The sequence below is a fragment of the Acromyrmex echinatior genome, chromosome 10 (assembly GCF_024713525.1).
Source record: "Acromyrmex echinatior isolate Ae372 chromosome 10, ASM2471352v2, whole genome shotgun sequence".
NCBI classification, from domain to species: domain Eukaryota; kingdom Metazoa; phylum Arthropoda; class Insecta; order Hymenoptera; family Formicidae; genus Acromyrmex; species Acromyrmex echinatior.
In genome coordinates, this window is record NC_141861.1 from 11,921,730 (window position 1) to 11,942,598 (window position 20,869).

The 20,869-nt window shown below is 36.8% G+C and overlaps 2 protein-coding genes across 3 annotated transcripts; one reads left to right on the forward strand and one right to left on the reverse strand.

Annotated features, from left to right (window-relative positions):
* The first annotated feature begins 1,364 nt into the window (after window positions 1-1,364).
* On the forward strand, window positions 1,365-7,000 carry LOC105144400 (protein MEMO1). The gene is made up of 8 exons (XM_011053284.2): window positions 1,365-1,623; window positions 2,166-2,247; window positions 2,334-2,402; window positions 2,689-2,801; window positions 2,989-3,100; window positions 3,270-3,489; window positions 3,591-3,695; window positions 3,938-7,000. The coding sequence occupies exons 1-8, from the start codon at window positions 1,572-1,574 to the stop codon at window positions 4,073-4,075; spliced, it is 891 nt and encodes a 296-aa protein (XP_011051586.1). The 5' UTR covers window positions 1,365-1,571; the 3' UTR covers window positions 4,076-7,000.
* obe (activating signal cointegrator 1 complex subunit obelus) lies at window positions 6,941-16,228 on the reverse strand. Of its 2 annotated transcripts, none has more exons than XM_011053285.2 (13): window positions 16,130-16,228; window positions 15,490-16,042; window positions 14,628-14,769; window positions 14,357-14,448; window positions 14,064-14,212; window positions 13,743-13,979; window positions 9,462-13,670; window positions 8,711-9,202; window positions 8,440-8,630; window positions 8,196-8,358; window positions 7,829-8,089; window positions 7,394-7,742; window positions 6,941-7,306 (listed from the first exon to the last, which is right to left on the reverse strand). In XM_011053285.2, exons 3-13 carry the CDS (start codon window positions 14,756-14,758, stop codon window positions 7,218-7,220), a joined length of 6,363 nt encoding a protein of 2,120 aa, XP_011051587.2. In that variant the 5' UTR covers window positions 14,759-14,769; window positions 15,490-16,042; window positions 16,130-16,228; the 3' UTR covers window positions 6,941-7,217. The 2 variants fall into 2 exon arrangements, with proteins under 2 accessions (XP_011051587.2, XP_087266278.1); XM_087410152.1 differs by having other exon boundaries at window positions 15,490-15,769; window positions 15,857-16,216.
* Window positions 16,229-20,869: the final 4,641 nt, after the last annotated feature.

Consider the following 20,869-nt stretch of genomic DNA (forward strand, 5'->3'; position numbering starts at 1 on the left):
TTTCCTATAGTTTCTTTAAAAAACACAATAGAAATGTAGGAAATATTGGGTCATCTAAAAAGTATCCGCGGTACTTTGTCACTAGATATATGACCATCAACACACATCTAGTGACAAAAAACCGCGGATACTTTTTAGATGACCCAATAATTTAATTATTTTGATCGGAATCCATTCAAATAATTCCATTATATATTTTTCGGTTATTATTCGATCAACAAGATGGATGAGTAACTAACATTGCAAGACAAAATTCTTTGCATCATTCTCTGTAATAGATCTCAAATACTATTGTCATAGGATTTAATTATATCAGGTTTTGAAACATAATACAAAAATTAGAAATTGTTTTATTGTATATTTTAACCGTCACTCCTTCAAAGTATTGTGAAGTGTCTGAACGTAAGTTAAGACACGTTTAATTTTATATATAATTTAACAAAACTGACATTAGATAAAGAAGATATCAAGTATGATTATGAGATAATACATATGCAACTGTTTTCCATTAATTAAAAAATGCAAATAATTGAAACTGTATTAGCATTACCTGTTCCTATTTCTGTATTGTTTTTTATTAGACATATTGCATGGTTATTTTGGTTATTGCATTTTTTAATTAATGGAAAACAGTTGCATACGTATTATCTCATAATCATACTTGATATCTTCTTTATCTAATGTCAGTTTTGTTAAATTATATATAAAATTAAACGTGTCTTAACTTACGTTCAGACACTTCACAATACTTTGAAGGAGTGACGGTTAAAATATACAATAAAACAATTTCTAATTTTTGTATTATGTTTCAAAACCTGATATAATTAAATCCTATGACAATAGTATTTGAGGTCTATTACAGAGAATGATGCAAAGAATTTTGTCTTGCAATGTTAGTTACTCATCCATCTTGTTGATCGAATAATAACCGAAAAACATATAATGGAATTATTTGAATGGATTCCGATCAAAATAATTAAATTATTGGGTCATCTAAAAAGTATCCGCGGTTTTTTGTCACTAGATGTGTGTTGATGGTGATATATCTAGTGATAAAATATCGCGGATACTTTTTAGATGACCCAATATAATTAAAAATGTCTGGATGACTCAGAAACCTTTTTATTTGCACTTCAAAACTCTTCATACGAAATACAAACGATTTAAAATGATAATTTTAATTTTTACAACCGGAGGTTTTGCTGGTCATGTAATATACGAATAAGCATCTGAGGCATCTGAGCGATATTTCTGAACGCATGACGTATTAACCAATAGACGCGCTTTGATTCAATTTCACCAACGAAATTGCAAATCAGCCATGTTGGATTCTTTGTTTTATCGTTAGTCAATTGCATATCGACTTTAAACATTCACCTACATTCATTGAATAATCTATGGAAAGAGCAGTAGCCAAGGATTTTTGTGATAACGTTTTATAAACATTTACACTCGGTTAAAATATACAACTTATTCCTATCTCATTTGTGATCTCGCCAAGGATTTCACGCTAGATGAAGTGTCATTAAACGCGAATACATACGAAACGACACGACGTGTTCGGCCAAAAAATGGCATTAATCAGGAGAGCTTCTCACGCTGGTAGTTGGTACTCGGACAATGGTAAGAAAAATGCATTTTACTTTTCACTTATTTTCACTTATCCTCGCATTCTATCAAGTAAAATTGTCGACAACTTTACTTGATAGAAAATCTCGATGAATTGGACTTGGGATATATATATATATATGTATATATATATATATATTTTTTTTTTTCAGTTGAAAATTCTCAATCACATATAAATTTATTAATTGTTGTGTGCAGAATATTTGACGATATTAACCTACGATATATATAATATATAATATAATGTAATATGAATAAAAAATTAAAAATTGAATTTGATGATTTATTCTTGTGAAAATGCATACACATATCATATAATATACTCTCTTTTTATCTGTCTTATTATTTGCTCAAAGGAGAAATAAATTTCTATAATTCATCAAACAAACATCTATATTTTAAATATATGTATATATATATATATATATATATATATATGTGTGTATATATATATATATATATGTGTGTATTTCTATTTTATAATAAAAATTTTAATTCATGTATTATCATAAAGTTAAAATCTCTATTTACCATAGGTTCAGAACTGAGTAAACAGTTGGAAGGTTGGTTAAGCGCCGCTGATTTATCCCATGGACCCGCAAGAGCCATCATTGCCCCGTTAGTAGTCCAATATAATATTTTCTTCAAATTTATTAAGATACACATACTCTCATATGTGTATACATTAAACTATCAATTTACAGTCATGCAGGATACAGCTATTGTGGGGCATGTGCTGGTTTTGCTTACCGACAAATTAGTCCTGTAGTTGTGTAAGTGTGAATTATATTAGCTACATTATCTTAGCATTTTATAAACAAATGTTTAATCACAATTTAAAATGTAAAAATATAATTTAAACCTATCTGTATAAATTACATTTATGTTATTTTGTAATCATATTATCTTATTGTAATCATTAGAAGAGAATATCAGTTTATATTGCGATAGTTTAATCAATGTAAATTTTCATATAAAGTAGCCTTTATAATATATAGTTTAGTTTGTAATTTTTCAAATTTCTCAGTCAAATGAACCGTGCAACGTGCTGTTATGCAGCCGTAGGATATTTATTCTAGGGCCTTCTCATCATGTGAGATTACCAGGTTGTGCCCTATCTTCGGCTTCCATTTACCGAACACCGTTATATGATCTACTTATTGATCAACAAGGTGCTTATATGTACATTTCGTTATTATCCCTGCATTAACATATTTATATTTTGTTTTTTTTTTAAATGGTTAACTTATAACAAATAGTGAAGAAAATACATTTTATGTAAGGAAAAATGCTTCTTGTATATAGCATATAAAGTACAATCCTTGAATTTTTTTTACAAAACTGATATATTTTTAACAGTGAGAAGAGAACTTGAAGAAACTGGTCATTTTGAATGCATGGATTTGAACACAGATGAAGAAGAGCATAGCATTGAGATGCAGTTGCCGTTTATTGCTAAAGTTATGGAAGGGTATGTTTATAGATACATAAATTAATTATCTAAAATATATCAGAAATACACAAAATTATATTGGTAAAATTATATTGGTTGTAGCAAGCTAGGGACATGTATAATTTCTCTCTGTTTATTACTATATAATAATAAGATAATAATAAGATATGTATATATGTATTTATAGATTCAAGGACTCATTTACTATAATCCCAATTTTGGTGGGATCTTTGAGTCCGGAAAGAGAGGCTCTTTACGGGAGATTGTTAGCGCCCTACATGGCTGATCCGCAAACATTGTTCGTCATTTCTTCAGATTTCTGTCACTGGGGACAACGTTTTCGCTATACTTACTATGATAGATCATGTGGACCTATACATAGATCTATTCAAAATCTCGACAAAATGGTATGGTTTTTAATTTCTTTTCTTTGAGCAAGGGTGACGATTAATTTCGTAATTTAAGTATATTGCAATGTCTATAATGTTACATATATTCATTAAATTAGGGTATGGACATTATAGAGACTTTGAATCCTCTAATGTTCACCGAATATCTTAAGAAATATGGCAATACTATATGTGGCCGACATCCAATTGGCGTTTTGTTGCAGGTAATAAAGCAAGAAAATTAAATAGATAAGATCCTGCGCACAATGGAGGAAATAATAGGAATAGAAATAAATATTGAGATTTTAATTTATAAGAAATCGTGTATTCTAGTGTAACTGGTATCTGATAGGTTGAAATCTTAATATTTATTCCTGTCCCTAATATTTGTTCTATTGTGCCCAGATCCTAAGTGAGTTAGATTCTAATTATTTTAATCAATGTTGTATTTTATATCTTCATACAGGCAATTCACAGTCTTAAAGGAAATACAAATGGTCAAAGAATGAATCTAAAATTTTTGAAATATGCTCAAAGTAGTCAATGTAACAATATGAATGACAGTTCTGTCAGTTATGCTAGTGCTTCCTTAGTTCTTGAGTGATAAAACTGTACACAATATCAAATACGGTCATTGGTCAGTTCACTGATTATAGACATTTTCTTAAAGTGGAATGATGTTTAACAATAAGATAACAGTAAAAACTTCTATAAATTATTATAAACGAGACTAGGTTGAACATTGAGATTTTGTAATGCAAGAGGAGACACTGAATTTAATTGCTGTAACTTCTAATATTATTTGTATAATATGACTATTATGCGATGGGTGTTGGGACAAATGTTAATTCTTGCGCTATATGTTAATAGATAGAAATGTACTATTACCGAAACTTTTTGCATAATTGCGTTTCGGTTTATTACTTACAAGAGATATTCAGTACTTCCAGATTTCAATATGGGAAGGAGCTTAAATATTTCTTTGCTTTGATTTTCCATAAAACTATTTTAGAATTAACAGCGAAGTGTGTTTCTTGCATGTGCACTTTTGAGTAAGCAGATTTCAAACTATTGGCAAAGAAGAGAATATTGTTTATTGGTACTTATTCTATAAATTAGATTCTTTTTATATATATAATTAGAGAGATGTATTAAAACTGTTAATTTGTACCTAAATTTATATTTTAAATGTACTATTTATGTTAGAAGTAATATAATTTTTACGGTGCTTGAATTGTGTTATGTTTAGGCTATACTATGAATTAGCAAAATTTTAAAATTGTTTTTAGATTGGTTTCTAGATTAATTTAAGCTAGATTATAAAATTCTATACTGTTATAAAAATAACGTTTACTATTTTTGACATTTAAACTATATATATATATATACATAGGGTGTCCCGAAAGTTTTTGCCAATCGCTTTTTTGTGTAGACAGAGCGGACTAAATTGAGTCGAAAAATCCTCTACCATTTTGCAATGCTCGCAAAAGTTATTGAGATACTAATCGTTAAAGATAGTCGAATAAGCGCGACTTGGAAGCTCGCCTACCAAGCTATTCCCACTCCCCATGACTCGCGTGCCGAGCCAACAATAGGCGTACGCTTTGGCATTAATAGGCCGAACGGACGCTTATTCGGCTATCTTTAATAGAGGATTTAAGTAGAGGATTTTTCGACTCAGTTTAGTCCACTCTATCTACACAAAAGCGATTGGCAAAATCTTTCAGGATGCCCTACACACACGCGCGCGCGCGCGCGCGCACACGCACACACACACACACACAGAGCTCTCTCTCTCTCACTCTACTCACACACACACACGCGCGCGCACGCACGCACGCACGCACCATTTTAAATAATAAATTAAGATTTCTCGAAAACTATGGTAGATACAGAAAAATGTTCCAAACAAAAGTTGTATGTTTCGGATGGAGACATAAGAAGATACCATTGATTTGACTATGTGACGTTGCCAAAGATAGATCAAGATCACATCAATTTTCCTTTATGGAACATTCTATTTTTGATGACAGAATCTAATAAGCGATGTTAAGAGCTTTCCAAAACACTGTAATAAAGTTATTTTTCATTACGTACTTTTCGAGTTACAACTGAAAGTTCAGTACCGCCAGCATTAGCATTACGCAAGGTGTCCGACCGACAGCTAAAACCTCTTGAATGTTGTTCGGAATTATGTCCTGGATAACATTTGTCAAGATCAAGGTCATTAAAAATTATTCCTCTTTTTCCATTTTTGCACTAAAAATTCATTTTTACGTAAAAATGAAAATAAGAGATACAACCTCCATTGGCTTTGATCTTGATAAATGATATCTAGAACATAATCTTGAACAGTAATACTTCAAGAGATTTTAGCCGTCGGACACTTTGGGTAATGCTAATGCCGGCAGTACTGTAACTTTCAAACATCATAACTCAAAAAATACTTAATGAAAAAATATTTTCTTATAGCGTTCTGAAAAGCTCTCGACAGCAGCTATTAGATTTTACAATGAAAAATAGGATATTCCATTAAAAAAAATCGATGTGACCTTAACTTGATCTTGGCGACGCTATCCAAATCAATGGTACCTTCTTATGTCTCCCTCCGAATCATATAACTTTTATTTGAAACATTTTTTCGTATCTACTATAGTTTTCCAGAAATCTTATACACTATTAAAAATATATTAATGCATTATTAAAAATGGGACACCCTATGTGCGTACGTACGTGCGCGCGTATAGAGAGGGAGAGGGGAAGGGGGAGAGAGAGAGAGAGCGAGCTCAATTAAATATAATTTAATACATCACATAAACATTTACTTGAATCATTTCGTACTCTGTGATTAAATTAGATTAAATATGCTATTGGATTTATAAACATTTTGTAAAATCTCTTCTGTGCCCTTAGTATGAATCTGTGTTATAATTGATACAACAATACGAGAATTTTGGATTTAAGGATTTAAAATACATACATGTGCGCGCGGTCACACAAATTTTTCTTTTTTTTTTCTTTTCATACAAAGCAATGGAATGATCTCATATCCTTCCTATTATATAATCTATTATTACCTAAGCATAGAGAGAGGACAGAAGGGAAATAAACCGAATAAATTAAATATTATATTACTGTGACACGATGTAAATTTAAAAAAGGATCAGTATATACCTAAATGCATTCAGTAATTTTTTATTCCTAAGACTTTTTTTATGTGTATTACAACACAACTCTATCAAACAATATATTTCGCGAAAGCATAAGTGATCTACGATATAAAATCCTATCTCGCCAAAACATTAATTAAAATGAATGATATACAATAATCGATTCATTTGGCAGTAAAAGAACTGGTTTGTAACAAAAGTATTGTACGAAATCGTACAACTGATCCTGCACGTGTTGCTTTTTCTATCTTTATATACCGAGGTAATAAGGTTTATATTTGTATGAAAAAAAACCAATATAATCTATACATATATATTTCATAGACGTGTAATAAAATTACGTGAAGAAAAATATACAAGTTTCTGTACACAATTTATGATAAATATCCTATAATCATGTCCATAAACATCTATAGCAAATCTCATCTTTCGCTCATCTCAACATATATTAACAATCTTATAAGTTTTCTTTTTCTTTATTTTTGTAATCCTTATATTAACAATATAGAAAGGTTGATAATTATAATACATTACCCATTGTTTTCAGTCTTAGATGTTTGATTATTATTTGAATATTTAGCATGTTACATCTAAATAAATACTGTACTGTTGATCCAATCCCATATAGCAGTCAGAAATCAAGTAGAATGCTAACTTTGTTGTTCCTAAAATAAATGTTGAAATTTGTATTCAAAAACTCGTAGAAATATGCTACGAGAAAAACATTATAGACGAATTAATGAGTTATTTACCCAAGCTATTAGGTGCAGTAAATTGTAATTGATGATATTTCTGTTGATTATTTATACCAGACACTCTCTTTAGAGCCCATAATTCTTTATTCTGAATGTCGCCTAGTATCAAAAACCAACTTTCATCCTTTCCTTTCAAAAACATTGGACAGTGTGCTTTCAAAACTTTAGAATTATTTGTTCTTTTCAATCCAATAGTTAATGTATACTCTTCATTCCGTCGAACTGCTATGGAATCATCGTTATTAGGCTTCAGCAATATCTTCCTCTTTTCAACGTTAAGGTCCCAAGAATTCTCCAACATTAAATCAACGGATATTATCGGCATATCTCTAATCACTTGATGTATCTAGAAAATAGTTTTGACTTTTCAATATAAAAAAATATTTTTTATAACATATAAATATTAGACAGATATCTTTCCAATTTTATTACCTCACGTATTTGATCTACCCGATATTCTCCTTCATGTAAAGCCTTTGCAAGTCTGTTATAATTGTCGTATGTTATGGAACACAATATTGGAAGAGCCATCGACAATGATGAAAACAAGCGTAAATCTTCCGTCCTTATATGCGGTAACGTCATTATTGCAGATTCATCTATCCATCGTGCTTGCACAATCATTTGAAACAGTTGCATTATCCTTAATGTGCTTGTTAACCATCCACGTTCTGCGACTGTATCGATCATTGCCTGAAAATTATTTTCTGTTAATATAGTCAGTAATCAAATCTAAATATACATACGTATAAAAGGCGTTACATGCCATATATCTTAGAAATTAAATTTATATTCATACCTGTATTATTCTGATTGCTTGGTCGAGCACTGATTTCAGATCAGTGATATAATCGGTGCAAGGTAATTGTAGTCTTGAGAAATGAGCTTGCAGCAAGAGAAATGCTTTTGTATGTGGAGAATCGTACTGATTTGAAGAATAACGGCATAATTTTGCTAATTCCCTGTTAAATAACATTTGCGTTGTAAAAAAAAAAGTAAGCGAAAGAAGCGCGAATGACTTACTTATCTCTTCCAAGACTTACTCATTCAATAATTCCTCGTTATGTCGCACAGGTAATTCATTGTATTCATATGAGTTGCAGAGTATATGTAAATACTGATCCAACGTCAAGTTCTCCTCTAGCGATTGCATAAACATCAGCATCGTATTATGCGACAAATAATAAAATGACGCTATCTTACCCATCGGCAACGAAAGTAAAGTTTGTTCGTCCTAGATAGAATATCAGGAAATTTATCTATTGTAAATTATTATTATGCTACTCCAATAGATTTTATCATCGTAACCGATACCTCATCATAATCGATACAATGCGAATCCATTAACGACTTTACGGTGGTCTCTACCAATTTCGAGAGATATTCATTGATATAATAAGGCTCCAAGATATCCAGATCATAATATTTCGGATTTTTCATCAATCTTCGAAAATAATATGTCCACGTTAAATAATCGAGAAATTCTTGTTTGTTCTTGATGGTACCAGCGACAATTTCAGCATTAATATGATCAGGTAACACTCCCATCAGACTCGATTCCACAGGAAACGGTTCGTATAAAAATTTCTTGTAAAAATTTTTCTTTAAGTCATGCACAAGAACGACTGCCACACCAGAATCATCAAACTGCGGTCTGCCAGCACGACCCATCATTTGGAGAACGTCCGTTATCGGCATGTCTACGTAACGCTTTAGTTTGCCATCATAATATTCCGTGCCCTTTATCACTACCAGATGAGCAGGGAAATTAACACCCCAGGCCAAAGTGGCTGTCGTGATTAATACCTACATTAACAATTGACAATTGATTAATGCATTAATTATATTCATACAATGTATGGGATAGTCACTTTTATAATTCTTTTCTTGCATAGTTATACAACTATGCAAGAAAGTGTATAGAAAATATATACTAGGTATAAAAGTTGGTAAATTTTATTCCATAAAAATAAATCTTTGTTGTTTGCATGTTATATTATGCATTGATAATAATTGCGGATTGAATTCGAAATACAATCAAAGCTGTTGAAGGTTACATGTATACCTGTATCTTATTATTGACAAATAATTCCTCCACGGTTCTCCTGTCTCTGTCTTGAAGACCGGCATGGTGAAGGCCAATTCCAAAAGCGAGTGTGAGTTTTAGATTTGAGTCATTTATATTTTCCAGAATGTCGTTCATTTGTTCTTCCGGCATATGTAACCATTGCTTGGGATTATCCTCCGCCGCGAGATAGGCAATCAGATCGAGAGCGGTCAGACGAGTTTGCCTGCGAGAGGAGACAAATACGAGAGAAGGACTAGTAGGCGCATGTTGCCTAATCGCTTGAAAAGTTGGTCTGTTCATGGTCGCCATCCGAGGACAATAGTGTTTACCAGGAAATCCGCTGATGTGAACCTCCAATGGCACTGGTCTCACGGACGGCCGGAAATTATAGAGCCCCATCTCTTTGATACCGAGCCAATTGGCCAGATCTATCGCGTTGGCCAGCGCAGTCGAGAGCCCGATGATTCTGACCTTGTTGTGCGTGTGCGAGGATATGAAATTGGTACGGGAGATGATCACCTCGAGCACCGGACCACGATCCTCGCCCAACAAATGAATCTCGTCGATCACTATGAGTGCCACTTTCTTCACGTAGCTTCGCGTTTGCCAACTTCGGCTAATACCATCCCACTTCTCGGGCGTCGTGACGATCACACTCGCGCTGGCTATCATCTTTATGTCGGGTGATACGTCTCCGGTCAGCTCCACCACTCTTTTACCTAGTCGTTCCTCCAATCGTTCCTTCCAGTCGTTTATACGTTCCCTGACCAGAGCTTTCAGGGGCGCTATGTAAACGACCTTCTGATCGGGATTCTGTTTGAAAACGCGAAACATAGCAATCTCCGCTGCAATTGTTTTCCCCGAGCCAGTCGGAGCACCGAGAAGAACATTGTTATCCGTGTGATATAGACAATGAAAGATTTGCGTCTGTATTGGATTAAAATGGGAAAAGTTATACAAGCTCTCAAAGTTTGGATTTTTGAGAACGGTTATCGGTAATGGTTGCAATTCTAGCAGATCTGTGTGCGGGGGATGAGTTTCTGGCAGAATGAGATCATGAAAGATCAAGGGAAACGTAGCTTCGCATCCGAGCCAATGATCGCTTGTGATTTTGATGAGATACTGCGTCGGTAACGATTCGGACAATGGTATAGTCATGACGAGTTCTTGCTCGAGGTTCTGACAGACCATCTTCTTCGTCAGTATAAAATACTCGTGATGATAAATAAAGTTACTATCTGGGTCCTCAATCCATATCCAGAAAGCTTGCGAATTTTTCCCGTGAATCTTGTCGTTCCAGCGGAACTGTGATGTTAATTTGAGCCGTATCCTCAGGATGGTGCGCGTAATGGGCTGTAAGCTGTAATCTGCATCCAGTACGGGCAATTCGTCACAGCACTTTTTTACCATTATCGCCGCGTGTTGGTTCCGTAAAATATTTCCAATTTCCTTCACGTCCATCTCTTGCAATCGATAGATCTCCAAGTTGCGTGACTCGATCTTGTCGATCACCTCCATGGAAAGACAGTCGAATTGGCGCAATGGCGTCAACATGTCCCATTGTTGCGCCTCGAACATCTTTGCCATCTGCAACAATCGTCCGGCCATTGTTGCGTTGTTACGTCTGAGCATAATCTCGAAGAGAGCTCTGGCTATTCGCAAAGCATTCTGCGTGACATAAGCCTGATCGGATATCAATGAGGCCGTGTTCACTCGTCCTCTGGATAGATACGTTTGCAGCAATATATTGACTTTGCCGTGGACATTCTCCACACCGCCCTGTGGTATGAGCTCGCACTCTTGTATCAACTCATCTAACTCGTTCACCTCGTCGTCTCGTACCTTAAGCTGTTCGAATTCCTGAGCGTGCGATATCATCGCAAAAATCTCTGTCTCGGTCATGAGAGACTTCTGGAGTTCGTTGAAGATCTCAACGGTGTCGTACTTGAGATAATAATGGCTCGCAATACGTCCCAAATCAGTCGCATTGAGATCACCGGTGCGCGCATCATATCTGATCATCTGCGCTTTGTCCAATGCCTTCGCGGCGACGTCGATGAGCTCCTTCCGCTTCTTTTCGAGATTCACATCATTCATGAGGTTCTGATAGACCATGCCGTATGCCTGAAAGTTCAATTTCATTCGTACAAAGAGATAGGTGTAGCTTAACCATTCGACCGCTTCTGTCACGTTGGATATCGTGCCTAATGCTATCTCGGCATTCAAATTGTCGGCCAAGTATGTGATGAAGCTACTCTCAATCGGTATTTGATTCGTCAACAATGAGAGATAATGAGACAGCTTGCTGTGCGAGGTAATGATGACCGCGTGTCCTGACTTGTCGAATTGCGGCCTGCCAGCACGACCGAAGATCTGCAATACATCCAGGATACCCAGATCCACGTATGAACCATGCTTGGAATCGTAAATCTCGGTTCCACGTATGATAACCGCATGCGCAGGTAGATTTACGCCCCAAGCTAGCGTGGCGGTACACACCAGCACTTTAATCAGACCGTCGGAGAAGTATTTCTCAACGAGATTCCTATCGGAGCGCAGTAAGCCAGCGTGATGTACCGACAGTCCACTATTGAACAGCTCACCAAGATACTTGTTGCGCGACTTTGGAAAGGCTTTGTTTATGTACCTTGCCTGTCCGTCGGATAGAAAGTACTTGTGCATATCATTTTTTAACGCCAGCTCTTTCAGAACGTTCGCCATTCTAACGGTGGCGTTTCGCGCATGCACGAATACCATGACTTGATGGCCCTGCCGCACCATCTCCACGACGTTTTTGTAACACACCAAGTCCATGTCGCTCATCTGTTGCATCGGCTTGATAGCCTTTACGCCGATGAAAGTCTGACTGAGAGGCACTGGTCGGAAACGATGATCAAAGTAGAATAATCCTTTGTGTGGACTGACGCGCAAAAATCGCGCGACATCCACGTAATTTGGAAGCGTCGCAGACAGCCCGACTATCCTAATCATGCTCTGCGATGATTCCACCTGACGCAGAGTTCTTGCAACCAACGCTTCTACAACGGGTCCCCTGTCACCATGCAGCAAATGCACCTCGTCGATAATGAGCAATCTCACGATACTCGTGAGGGAAATATCGCCCGTACCTTTCCTCGTGACGACGTCCCACTTTTCTGGCGTAGTCACTATCATCTGAGTCTGTTGAATCTCTTGTTTCGTCAATTGTATATCACCAGTCAGCTCGCGAACGCACACACCTAGAGGATAGAGTTTTTTGCTAAAGTTTGCGGTCATTTCCGCCGCTAGGGCCTTCATTGGCGCGACATAGATTATCTTAAATTGATTCTTTTGTAATTGTCCGTCTCGAATGTTCTGTTTCAATTGATGCACCACAGTCAGCATGGCAACGTTTGTCTTTCCCGCTCCGGTCGGAGCACAAATCAGTAGATTCTCATTAGTGTTGTACGCCGCGTCGAAAACTATACTTTGAATCTTATTTAATGACGTTACGCCACTAAAGGCTATTTGACCGATCTCGTCTAGGGAAGATATCGACACGAGATTCATCTTAACGTTAATAGGTTCTTCTTTCGATATCGGTATATGTACTCGTTCACAGAGTTCATTATCCTCCCTTGTAACATCTTCGGCCAACAATAATTTTTGTCCTGATATAATGCTCGCTTGCTTGACATTCGCTTTAGAATCGAATACAAATGGGAAACCTTCCTGTGTGCCTCTCTCTAAAGTGTTAATTTTAGGAAATAGCGGAGTACACGTGGCTTTCAATGCCTCTTGTCTCTTAATTTGCAGTTCATTCTCTTTCCTTTCAAATTCTCTTTCCTCGGCTTCTAATTTGGCATCTCGTTTGTTCGCCATTCTGTTGAACCTCTTTTCCTCTTTACGTACTTGTTTGTACAACTGCTTTTCCTTTTCGGATTCTATAGTCACTTGACCACTTATTATTGGGCCTCGCACATTCGTTTGCGGTCTCTTGGACCCTTTTGAACAGGAAAATGTCGATACGATGCTCTTTTGATATTCAATAATATATTCGATAAATTCCAAGTGTTCACAACCTAACAAATCGAATAACTCTGCTTGTATATTCTGAGAGATCTTTAATGTTTCTATTATTTTTGTTGCAAAATCTTGATATGACATGTCTATACTGTATTTTTTGTGACAGCTTTTTAATCCGTTTGTAAATATCGTTCTATCAAACTACAAACAGAGAAAATGATAAAAAAGGATAAAAAAATTAATTTTTTGTTCAAACATTAAACAGATACTCACAGATTTCTTCTGTGTTGAAGGTTTCGTTTCGTGTATCATCATCGTAAATTTATCAGTATTTGAATGTATCTTCTCTGTAGACATGTTGTGAAGTTTAACAGTATCAGGCCATACGACCCTAGCTGGATTGTAGGGAATATCTGTTCCAAAAATCTGTGAATCTGCAGTGTTCGCATTTGATTCTAATAATAATTCCATAGCTTCTTCAAGACATTCTAGCTGAATTTCATTGACTACCTACATAGAATTGCAATAAAAGAAAAATAGTCAAAAGTATACATTGTGTACTACATTAAAATTGTACAATACATCATATCATACCAGCATCATAGCTTTTGCACAGTGATATGTTATATGTCCTGATTTTTTGCCAAGTAGATTATATTTTTCTTTCGATAAGCTTTTATCTTCAATTAATAAACGTAATGCATAAACCGTGAATTCATTAATAACATCTGGGGACTCATTTGCTAGAAATAGAAAATTTTAATTTTCGAATCAAGTTATAAGTTATTTTTAGTACAACAGAAATTTTTATTAAAGAAATAATGTTATGTAATAGAGTAATAAAGTATTGAATCATTTATCAAATTCAATTGTTATTTACTACACACCTAGAACTTGTTGCACAATGCTTCTCAATGCTAACAGATATGCCGCAAGATTTTTAGATGCATTTTTGTATATATCATGCCACTCAAGAGTGCTAGAATATGTAAATATATGATGTTATATCAAGATGTACATGTATGAATAAATGGATGTATATACACATTGTGAGAGAATATCTAATATTTCTAGCAAATATTATACAAAAATCAAAATATAAACTCACAAGTTATATAAAAAATTCCATATTCTTTTCAACTTAAGATATCCATCTACCTTTTTAATCTTTCTGTTCGTTCCTGCCTTTTCTTCAGTAAATCGTTTAGTTCGCAATCCAATGTTTCTCCTCTGTGCTCTAGAGAGGTGAATATCCGCAAAGATCTAGTGATACGAGGTAATTTTGGCATCGTGTAATCACCTGTTAATCAAATCTAATATTAAGATAAAATATTACATATATACTATACACTTTTCAAGTTTTACTATGTATGCGTAACATAAATACATTTATTTTTTGTTTTGACAACTTGAATTTGCAAATTATTACTTGTAATGAAAAAAATTTAATTGTAAAAAGGAATATTTATTTATTATTAATTTATTAAAATATAGCTTTTTGTATTATTTGCTTATACATTTTTTAAACCGGTACATGCCAAAATACAAATGATATAACATTGAAAGAATTTGCTTACCAAGATTATCAAGAGTCGAATAAAACTTGATGTAAGAGATAAATTATGATTATAGATTTAATTTGAGCATAAAATTTTATCTATCATCCTAGTGATATAATGTATTTTTATAAAGATGAAAATTTACAAAATTGTTCCGTTTGTGTATACAAGCGCGCGAAACACATAAAAGAAGTTCAAGAAATCTATGCAAAAAGCAATTGCACGATATGACGTAATATGTACGAAAAGGAACAAAGTAAAACATAAATATTACATATTACTCGTTCGTTTTTAATTATAATTTTACTTATAAATCTTAATTAAACAAGTTTAATTATAAAAAGTTATGTATTTCAAACAAATGAATAAAACGGTGAAGATGTCGATCCACCGTTTGCAATCAATCTGGCAAATATTTGTTAATTTTGTTTCGTAACATGACATTCGATACATTTACATACCAAAAAAGTATTTGATAACAGATGCTGATAACAACTGCGTTGAAGAACAGTGATCGTCAACTATCAAAATAAGGGAAATAACAAAAGTGGTGTCCTCACTGTCCTCGCTTCACCATGTGATTCTTCAAACATTCGTAAACAATTGACGACAACAGAGAAAAATATCAGGGCGCTCCTCGTCTCAATCCCAGGCCTGTTTTTTCCTCCGAGTTGGTAAACTTTCGCTCTGCCACTGAGTCACACAGCCCTGCCGCTGTTGGTATCTCAGTTGTGTGTATATCTAGTGAATTTCTTACACATTCATGTGATCTGTTTTCTGCATTAAAACTTTCTTGCTTTCGATAAATATCACATATATCTATCTTACTTTAATTTTCAAAAATGTATGTTGTACATACATTGATTCAGCCACAAAAAAACAGACCTATGATATCGTGATAGCACCTTTTTCACAGTCATATTTTTACTGATTTTTGCGATCACGCGTTTCGGTTTTCGACGATTCGAATCTGCCATATTTGTTTTCTTATATACAAGGGAATCGATTCTGTATCTTGAAACGAGGTGAAAATTACAAAAGTGAGTGAATTTACTAGAATATTGATAATTTCATTGGTCAACACCTAGTAAATTTGCTCACTTTTATAATTTTTACTTTGTTTGAAAATACAGAATCGATCCTAAGGAGTGCGTTCCGTTTCATGCATGAACCGCATGGAACGCAGCGCCTATGCGCGCATTAACTTGGTTCTTTTTTTCCAGGCATGCGCATACAGCCATGCTGCATGCAAAGGATAACATGGGGTGTGCACAATTTGCAAGCGTCTCTCTCTAAGATTGTCCGATTGTTCCATCTTTTGGTAAATTTTACCTGTTAGGTAAGTAGCGAAATTACCCAATTACATGCGAGGATTGCCAAATTTACCAACAGGTGGAACAACCGCCCCTTAATCTTCGCCGTCTCTGTTTATGAATATCGTGAGCGGAAAAGGCTGCCAACTATGAAACGCTAAACATGGGGCGATATTCATAATCCGTTTTTATTTTAAACTGTCTTAAAACTGTCTTAAATAATGTCTTATAGTTCTTGCACACTGGATGCGAAAACTTTTACCGCGCGACAATTGTGATACAGTAGCCAATAAGATTACAGCTCCTAACATGTTCATTGGTTACTGTGTCTTATTGCCATGCGGCAAGCGTTTCCGCGTTCAGTGTGCAGGAGTCAATGCGATGCTACAAATGCTTTAAAGTGTCACGTCCGCAATAACTTTAATTTTGTCCAAAAATAATTTCTAATAAAATCACCGGCACAAGACACGAACGCTTAGAGACGTTTAGATCGCACCTGACATCTCTCCCATCACGAGCGAACTAGTAATACGATTATGGAAGGGGTTTTAGGAACGTTCACGAGGCAAAACTAGGAGAGAGAGCAGAGTAGTAGCGCGCGTCGGGAGTTTGGCGCATGCCTTTGAGCGGTGTGGACGTGTCTGTTTAGTGTCGCGTGTTGCATCATCCGCTCTTTTTAGAGCGACCTACGACTTTTCGAGTTATAATTTGACTCGCATTCCTATTTTACTTCCTTTCTATTTGCGCCTAACTCCCTTGCCTATACTACTTGTGGTATTTTGAAAAATTATGAGTGTGCCTCCCATGGATCGGGGGATCCCGATGGGTCTTCTCCTCCCCTTCCTCTGATTTCTGCAAACGGCATCATCCTCACTAGCGTTTCGAACGCTTTGATGCTTTCGCCAAGGAAATACTTGCCAAGGCATCAAACGATACATGTGAGCAGATGGACATTACAATAGATCGTGCGGCCAAAAGAGCCAAAGAAGAGTCAATGAAGACTCGGCACTTGAGCATGAGCGTGAGTATACCAAACGTCGCAATGGACCGGGCCCGAGCCCGGACAAGATTGCTTCCGTCTGCCTCTTTATCCGATAATGCGGCCCATGCTCGACAGGTTTTCCATAACCTCTCTGATAATAGGTATAGTCCGACTGATCACGTGCCTTTTATTGTTCATGTACAAGTGAACAGCATAACCGAAAACGCGTTTGAAGTTTTAATGAAGAGACAAGTCGCTATGGTTGTGCACTCGGACATAGTATTTATGAAAAAGATCTTTCGTGACAAAATTTCGGTTGAAATGCGCACTTATGAAACTACCAATGACCTTGTGACTAACCCTGACCTCATCAAGGCAGAGTACACAATTTTTATTCCTACTTTTAAGATAATGCACTCAGGTATAATAAGGGGCGTTCCGGTCTCTGTAACGGAACAGGAACTCAGATTAAATTTTAAATCTTCTTGCCCCATTGCCGAAATTAAAAGACTTAACAGGCGCGTTGTTAAGGAAAGCGGTGTCGAGTGCGCCCCTTCCACCTCAATTAACTTTAAGTTTGCTGGGCAGACTCTCCCCAGGCAAATATTTCTTTTCTACGACTCCCATGAGGTTTTACCTTTTGTTCCTAGAGTTAAAATGTGTTTCCTGCTTTAGGATTGGCCACATCCGAAAATTCTGTAAGAGTCGACCGAGATGCAGGTTGTGTGGCAAGGATGCCCACAGAGAAGACGAGATATGTGAGAGGCAAAGCCTCCCCCAAATGTATTAACTGAAGACCACATTACTACGTCGTCAAATTGTCCTCTTTTCATCAAGCAGAAGAAAGTACAGACGATCGCAGCTACTGAAAATATCTCCCTTGTGGAGGCTAAGAATAGGCTATCATCTACTGACTCTCGTTCTACTCTCAGATCCAGTTCTGGCTTAGATAGTATGCGTTCATTTTGCGGATGACGATTATCACAACTTCCCTTTACTCCCACAAAAGAATGACAGCATTCATTCGCCTCATTCGTTTGCCAGCTACAACAAATTCTTTCCTCTAAAAAACGCAGACACCTCTAGACAGTCATATACCAAGGTCTCTGCTAAGAGCTCAATTCCTCGCATCTCATCCGGACACTCTCGCTCTCTGTGTCAAGAAGCAGGTGTTTCCCGTCCACAATCTCCTCTCCCATCTTCATTGCGGAGCAACGTGTTGCTCGCGCAGGACAATTCCAATGTCCTTGGCCTTCCTCCTCATTAATTATACTAATAGTTCTACGTCACTGGAGGAAGAGAATACCTGATATCTCCGAACGGCAGATCCCCCAACATATCGGGAGATGGCGTTCTTTTTAGTCAACACAACTGAGTTTATTACTCACGAGATAACTATCATCTTGAGCCTTCCTGCTGGTTACAGATGCGGCCTCGCTATTCTCGATCTACAAGCGAATCTTAAGCTATATAGGTTCTTGTGTAGAACTCCTCTCGTTCCTACCGGCAGCCGACTGATTATTACGATTCACGCACCTATTCTAATAATCATCAAACCGACCTTTCCATTTATTCGCGCATACAATCATTATTAATTTCTTTCTTACTTCACTTTATCTTATCTTATTTGTTAATCTTTCACTTCTTTCATATCTTAGTTTACTCATGTCTCTTAATAAACCTGTTTCTATTGCTAATTGGAATTGTAGAGATTTACAGGGGAAGTTCTCTGAGAATCAAGCCAACGATTACACATATAATCTTTGGTGCCTCCAGGAGACTCCAGGTCACCGAGAATATTCATTTACACTCTAACATTTTTAATTTTGTTAGAGGTGATATTCGCTGCCAACACGGGGTAGCTATTGCCATTAAGAAGTCATTTCGCTTTGATCCTCTTGATCTCACTCATCTTGGTCATTGAACTCGTTGGTATTAAGCTTCACACCCCTCCTTTGTTATTGTTAACTTATACATTCGTCGTCACAAACTCCTATTACGGTTATTGAGGGCCTGCTTGATTATGTTGCGAATCAAGATAGTCAGATAGATTATGGCGCTCATCCTGTACGGTCTGTATTCATACGTGTTCCAATAATAAAATTCATCGTTATTAGTTACAAGAAAAGTAGTCGATCATTACACCTTACATCACGTCACACGACAAGCGTAAGTTTGTCTTGAGAATTAGACTCGTCAATTGAGTCACATATTCCCACATTGGTGACCCCGACGTGATCAAGAGGGAGAAGTGATTGATCGGCAACCGTTCGAGAAATTTCGAAACGAACTTGGCTTCGAACCGAAGCAACGGTGCACGTCGTCGAAGTGTGACCAACAAGGAGGCTCATCGCCGACGCCGTGACCGACAAAGAGGCCCATCGCCGACGTCGTGAGCAGCAGGAGGCCCATCACTGATATCGTGACCGGTCGCTGAGGCCGAGGCCGGCAGAAAAGTCCCGCTGGAAGCATCGCAGGGACATATCCAACAGGCGCGCAACGCGCCGCCTCCGTGGGAACCGGACGGGCCAGCCCAGGAGCCGGCGTTCAATACGCTATCGCCATCGCCATCGCCGTCGTCGTCATTGTGACCAGTGAAGGACGACATCGCCGCCATTGTGTCCAGTGAAGCGCGTCGTAACTGCCATTGTAGTCGGGCAAGTTGCGTGCGCAGTGCGTCAGTTTTTACCGCGCGTAATCCAGAACAGGAAAGTAGATCCTGCGCATTTTCTCCGCGAGGTTAACGCATGAACATTAATTAATTTCTCCATTTTGACAAATTAGTATTAAGCGATCGACGTTTCACATAGCGTGCGCGTTAGCGGTTTATACTTAAGGCCGTTAGAGAATACTGGTTATGAGCTTCGACATGGTAGATGTATAGTCATGGCTCCTCCCATCTTTGAGGAAATACAGGAGCAGTGGGGCGCTGATGCAAGCAGTGTTTCAGCAGAACATTGTCGCGCGCGTGGATTCATATAGGGTTCCGAAAATTCCGTCGTTCTTAATCAAAGATCCGGTTCATTCAAGTCGAGGCCACGTTCAAGGCCGCACGAATCACAGAACAAAAGACTAAGGCGCATCACGTGATTATGTCTTTGGACGCAGAAGCCATCGCGTACTGCAGAGATCTCATCGCGGAGTCCGATGAGAACGAACCATACACCAAATTAAAACAGCGTATTATTGAAAATTTTTCAGCATCAGCAGAAAGTTAACTGCGACAACTAATAAAAGATCAAGTGCTTACGTCAGGGAAACCGTCGCAGATCCTCAATCGACTCCACAACTTGAACACTGACAAGCGATGTGACGACACCGTAATAAAAACCATATTTTTTGAATATCTATCGCCATACATTAGAGGCATTCTTGCGACTTCCGATAGCACGGATTTGGATAGGCTAACCAAAATGACGGATAAAATAACTGAAAGCGAGTGACTCTGCGTAGTGTGCTGTCACATTGTTGTCAGAATCGAAGTCGTCCTCCTTTGAAGCTAGGATGGACCGTCTGACCGTCGAGGTGACTGAGGTCAAGCGGTGC

Excerpts from the sequence above, each read along its gene's own strand:
- obe (XM_011053285.2), bottom strand. The coding sequence starts at position 14,758 with ATGCCAAAATTACCTCGTATCACTAGATCTTTGCGGATATTCACCTCT. Across the intron at positions 14,449-14,627 it reads CGAACAGAAAGATTAAAAAG|CACTCTTGAGTGGCATGATA; the intron begins GTAGATGGATAT and ends TACATATTCTAG. Across the intron at positions 7,307-7,393 it reads TACTGCACCTAATAGCTTGG|GAACAACAAAGTTAGCATTC; the intron begins GTAAATAACTCA and ends CATTTATTTTAG.
- LOC105144400 (XM_011053284.2), top strand. The coding sequence starts at position 1,572 with ATGGCATTAATCAGGAGAGCTTCTCACGCTGGTAGTTGGTACTCGGAC. Across the intron at positions 3,101-3,269 it reads ATTGCTAAAGTTATGGAAGG|ATTCAAGGACTCATTTACTA; the intron begins GTATGTTTATAG and ends ATGTATTTATAG. Across the intron at positions 3,696-3,937 it reads CAATTGGCGTTTTGTTGCAG|GCAATTCACAGTCTTAAAGG; the intron begins GTAATAAAGCAA and ends ATCTTCATACAG.